We start from the raw sequence: 5,000 nt of genomic DNA, 5'->3' as shown, positions 1-5,000 counted from the left end.
AGTCCCGGTGTGTCTCCCGTTAGTTTCTCTCTCTCTCTCTCTCTCTCTCTCTCCCTCCCTCTCTCTCTCTGTTTTCGGGACAATAAGTTTGGACAAAAGCTGTGGATAGAAGTTCTGTGGCTCCGCCCCCAGATGCAAGGACCACACCCCCACTGCCCAAAGCTGACTGAGATTGGCTGAAGGACATATGGGCGGGGTCTTGTCGGTGATATTGTTATATGTTTATCTTTAAAACTTTATATTGTCTTATTAGTATTATAAAAAATGTACATTTGTGTTTCATTGTGTGAGTGTGTTTGTGTTTCTGTTTGTAGTGTAGTGTGTGTGTTGTTTAGTGTGGTGTGTTTCACTGTGTGTGTTGTGTAGTCGTGTAGTGTAGTGTGGTGTGTTTCACTGTGTGTGTGTTGTGTTGTTTAGTGTGGTGTGTTTCACTGTGTGTGTGTTGTGTTGTGTAGTCTAGTGTGTTTCACTGTGTGTGTAGTGTAGTGTAGTGTGGTGTGTTTCACTCTGTGTGTGTTGTGTTGTTTAGTGTGGTGTGTTTCACTGTGTGTGTAGTGTAGTGTAGTGTGGTGTGTTTCACTGTGTGTGTTGTGTTGTTTAGTGTGGTGTGTTTCACTGTGTGTGTAGTGTAGTGTAGTGTGGTGTGTTTCACTGTGTGTGTGTTGTGTTGTGTAGTCTAGTGTGTTTCACTGTGTGTGTAGTGTAGTGTAGTGTGGTGTGTTTCACTCTGTGTGTGTTGTGTTGTTTAGTGTGGTGTGTTTCACTGTGTGTGATGTGTTGTGTTGTGTGGTGTGTTTCACTGTGTGTGTAGTGTAGTGTAGTGTGGTGTGTTCACTGTGTGTGATGTGTTGTGTAGTGTGGTGTGTTCACTGTGTGTGTAGTGTAGTGTAGTGTGGTGTGTTTCACTGTGTGTGATGTGTTGTGTAGTGTGGTGTGTTTCACTGTGTGTGTGTTAAATTTCACACCTGAAGTTTCATTCACACGGTCACTGGGCGAGAGACATTATGTCAGAAGAGAGAGAGAGAGACAATAGATGCACATCAGATGAAAGGTGTCACCCCCCCCCCCCCCCCCAGAGAATAAAAGACCAGGGTTAGGTATCACCCCCCCCCCCCCCTCACCCCTCCTCCCTGTCTTCTGTTCTTGTTAGGAAAGAGGGAGAGAGACTGAAGGAGAGGAAGAGGGAGACAAGGAGAGAGAGAGGGAGAGAGAGAGAGAGGGAGAGAGACTGAAGGAGAGAGAGTGAAGGAGTGGAAGAGAGAGACAGGGAGAGAGGAAGAGAGAGACTGAAGGAGAGGAAGAGAGAGAGAGAGAGAGTGAAGGAGAGAGTGAGGGAGACTGAAGGAGAGGAAGAGGGAGACAGGGAGAGAGGAAGAGAGAGATTGAAGGAGAGGAAGAGAGAGAGAGTGAAGGAGAGAGGGAGGGAGACTGAAGGAGAGGAAGAGGGAGACAGGGAGAGAGGAAGAGAGAGATTGAAGGAGAGGAAGAGAGAGAGAGAGTGAAGGAGAGAGGGAGAGAGAGTGAAGGAGAGAGGCAGGGAGGGAGAGAGAGAGGAAGAGATAGAGAGAGAGAGAGAGAGAGAGAGAGAGAGAGAGAGAAAGAGAGAGGTAGAGAGACTGAAGGAGAGAGGGAGAGAGACTGAAGGAGAGGAAGAGAGAAAGAGAGAGTGAAAGAGAGAGGTAGAGAGACTGAAGGAGAGAGGGAGAGAGACTGAAGGAGAGGCAGGGAGGGAGAGAGAGAGAGATAGAGAGAGAGACAGGGATGAATAAATGTGAGGTCAGTAAAAAAGAAGGAACAGAGTGCATTGTGGGAAACTGTCACCTGTCTGTCAAATCCTGATGAAGAGAGGAAGAGAGGAGTTTGACAGACAGGTGATAACTCCGCCCCAAACCCAGGGCATTGAAGTAACACGCAGACAGACAGGCAGTGCAGACAGACAGGTGTGGAAGCTATGAAACATAATGGGGAAGTACTTGTCAGCCTCACTGCCTGATTATCTTTACTTGATTTTATATTTCTTATGTATTGTATCTTAAGTTTTACTGTTCGTACTTCTGCTGCACCATCACTTGTTGATGCTTGTTATTCATCTTTAAGTGTGTTTTCATATTTGTCTTCAATACTCATCACATTCTTCTGTGAAGCTGTAGACTGTAAACAGTGAGTAAATATATACTTGTTTCCCATTTTTTATTGCTCTCCTATGCATGTTGTATTTATTGCATTTTTGTTTCCATGTTCATTGTTTGCACCAATAACCAGAGCAAATTCCTTGTATGTGTGAACGTACTTGGCAATAAAATACTTCTGATTCTGATTGGTTCCTCTCACTGCACTGAACTTTACTCATTAACCTTTTATTGTTCTGATGATCATCATCAACTGTTTATTAGATAAAGATCGTTTGATGTATTTATCCAATAACTGAGACATGTCTCCCCCTGCTGGACGCTGGGAGCCAGTGTTTGACTAATATCAATAACTTTCCAATGTTCATGAAGTGAAGTGAGACTGATTAAGTCCAGGTTCTCCAGGTTCTCCAGGTTCTCTGAGCGGACATTGGTAAAAGTCTGTTTTCACATTTGTTGGATTAAATGTGATGAAATCAATGATCAACACTCAGTGAAGACTCAGACCCACAAAGACAGATTCCAAAAAAACTTTATTAACACAACAAGGAGGACAAGTTAACACAGCGTTGTCACAAGGTGTGTGTGTGTGTGTGTGTTCAGTGTGTAGAGAATCGTGGCAGCTGATTTCCCAGGATGACACGCCTCTCCACGCCCTCCTCTGAGATGCTCGCCAGTCTGACCACACCCCCGCTGGATCCGTCTCGCTCCATCGCCAGAGACAGAGCTGTGAGACAGACAGACAGTGAGACGCAGTTACACCTGTGTGAATATTACAGTGTGTGAGGGGGGGGGCGGTGGACCCCAGCTCCCAGCATGCCTTGCAGCAGCTGTACCTGTAGCAGCGAGCTCCATACACTGGTCTTTGCTCATCCCAGGTTTGTAGTTGGCGTCCATGAAGCCGTAGATGTAGGTGCTGCCGCTGCCGCCCACAGACAGAGGCTGCCTCACCAGCATGCCACCGATAGGGACGCAGTACACCTGAGAGACAGACAGGTTACACACAGACAGGTTACACACAGACAGGTTACACACAGACAGGTTACACACAGACAGGTTACACACAGACAGGTTACACACAGACAGGTTACACACAGACAGGTTACACACAGACAGGTTACACACAGACAGGTTACACACAGACAGGCACATGCATTGATTAGTTTATAACCGTTATTATACCAGCACCATCTAGTGGCCACACAGAGAGGTGCAGGGAGAAAACAATCTGTGTGTGCTCATGTGCAGCTATCTTTGTGGGGACCAGTTTGAGTCGACAACCTAGGACATGAGGACCGGTCCTCATGTCACAAAGTTTCCGGTAAATTTCCGGAAACTTCCCACGCGAAGTTTAGCTCGGGAAACCGGGGAATTTTGAAAAAAAAAAACTACACAAATTAAACGCTGAGCAATAAAACCATGATTCAAAACTCTATTTTAAAGATGTATGGAACGTTGAGTTTCAAGCCTCCACTGGTCATTCTTCCATCACATGCACAGATAACTCCCAGCATGCTTCACTCTACAGCAGGGCTACTGAGGCCTGCTGTAGAGTGAAGGACTAGTCAGGTAAGTTTCCATGATATTACTGGGAAAATATATTAGCATGCTGATTGAGGATTGTTCATCTGTTCATCTAGACTATTTCCATTCATTTATCCATCAATTGTAAAATATGTTTACAGACGATTCCAATTGTTTGTCTAACTATTTATATCTCTGGCATTGCATTAGTGTTTTTTTACAAACTTTTTTCTCATCTTATTCTACAGAACAATGCCACGTGCACTCTCTCATGTGTGGAGACATTTCACCTCATCCAATGTAGAAGGAAAGGCTGTGTACATTTGCAAATACTGTGCAAAGACCTATGTTAAGAATGACACAACGATGCAGAAGCATATAGTCAAGTGCCCAAAGTTTCCTCAGGGCTCAAATCAGCCTATGACAAAACAAAATGTTTATATTTATGTCTGTATATGACAAGGTTAATACAGTTAGTATAAATTACCCACAACATTTCCAGTTTATTCCCGTTAATTCCCATGGAAAGTTTCCAACTTTGAATAATCCCGGAATTTTGCAACCCTAGATACTCGTTTTCTTTTTCAGTTTTCCATCTGTTGCGTGTTAGAAACATGTGTGTGTGTGTGTGTGAGTCCTACCTGCCCCCCCTTCCTGCGGTCCCACCCGGCCACCAGGATCCCAGCAGACAGCTCCTCTCGGTAGCGGTAGCAGCTCGCTCTGAACAGGTTGGCGGCCGTCTCCACCAATGGGGGCTCGTCCAGCTCGATGCTGGGGGGGGGGGGGGGGGGGGGGGGAGCACGTTAAACATCTGGCCTGACTGTGAGGCCATCACTCACACGGAGCGGCGTCCTACCTGTGGAAGCCCAGCTGGTAGGTGACCATGTCAGCGATGGCCTGGGTGTCCGCCGCCGATCCGGACCTGCAACACAGCAGAGAACACACATGATGATGAAGAAGGTTCCTCAGGGTTCCTCACAGGGTTCCTCACAGGGTTCCTCACAGGGTTCCTCAGGTCCCCGGGGAACGGTTCTGGATCTGGATGGATGCTGACCTGCAGCAGAAGATCCGGTCGTGGATCGGAGTCAGTTTGTCTGTGACTCGGTTGGCGATGTAGGCTCTGAGGGGGTGGGGAGAGAGAGAGAGAGAGAGAGAGGGAGAGAGAGAGAGAGAGAGAGAGAGAGAGAGAGAGAGAGAGAGGTTAAACAGAGAGCTGACCACTAACACATAACGAGTCGTGGTTAGTTTCTCACCCTGTGGTTGTACGAGAGTCCGCACCGATCACCACTCCTCCATCATACTCCACCGCCATGATGGTGGTCTGAGAGACAGACAGACAGACAGACA

General features: G+C 46.7%; 2 protein-coding genes across 2 annotated transcripts in view; both read right to left on the bottom strand.

The window, feature by feature from the left end:
- The window catches only part of LOC132995915 (ephrin type-B receptor 4b-like), a 15,508-nt gene extending 15,455 nt beyond the window's left edge, over window positions 1-53 (bottom strand). The window contains exon 1 of the mRNA XM_061066158.1: window positions 1-53. This exon is cut by the window's left edge and continues 409 nt beyond it. The gene's annotated coding sequence lies outside the window, so the exon portion shown is untranslated.
- Window positions 54-2,645: 2,592 nt separating this feature from the next.
- Window positions 2,646-5,000, bottom strand: part of psmb6 (proteasome 20S subunit beta 6) — a 2,828-nt gene continuing 473 nt past the window's right edge. Inside the window, exons 2-7 of the mRNA XM_061066161.1 lie at window positions 4,907-4,974; window positions 4,708-4,773; window positions 4,510-4,575; window positions 4,295-4,424; window positions 2,966-3,110; window positions 2,646-2,856 (exon numbers count right to left, since the gene is read on the bottom strand). Of these exons, the coding sequence (XP_060922144.1) occupies window positions 2,729-2,856; window positions 2,966-3,110; window positions 4,295-4,424; window positions 4,510-4,575; window positions 4,708-4,773; window positions 4,907-4,974 (603 nt within the window). The 3' untranslated portion in view covers window positions 2,646-2,728. The remainder of the gene's footprint in view (window positions 2,857-2,965; window positions 3,111-4,294; window positions 4,425-4,509; window positions 4,576-4,707; window positions 4,774-4,906; window positions 4,975-5,000) is intronic.

This window comes from Limanda limanda, chromosome 22 (genome assembly GCF_963576545.1).
Source record: "Limanda limanda chromosome 22, fLimLim1.1, whole genome shotgun sequence".
In the NCBI taxonomy this organism is placed as follows: Eukaryota; Metazoa; Chordata; class Actinopteri; order Pleuronectiformes; family Pleuronectidae; genus Limanda; species Limanda limanda.
Note: the sequence above shows the minus strand (reverse complement) of the source record. Positions and strands in the feature narration are given on the sequence as shown.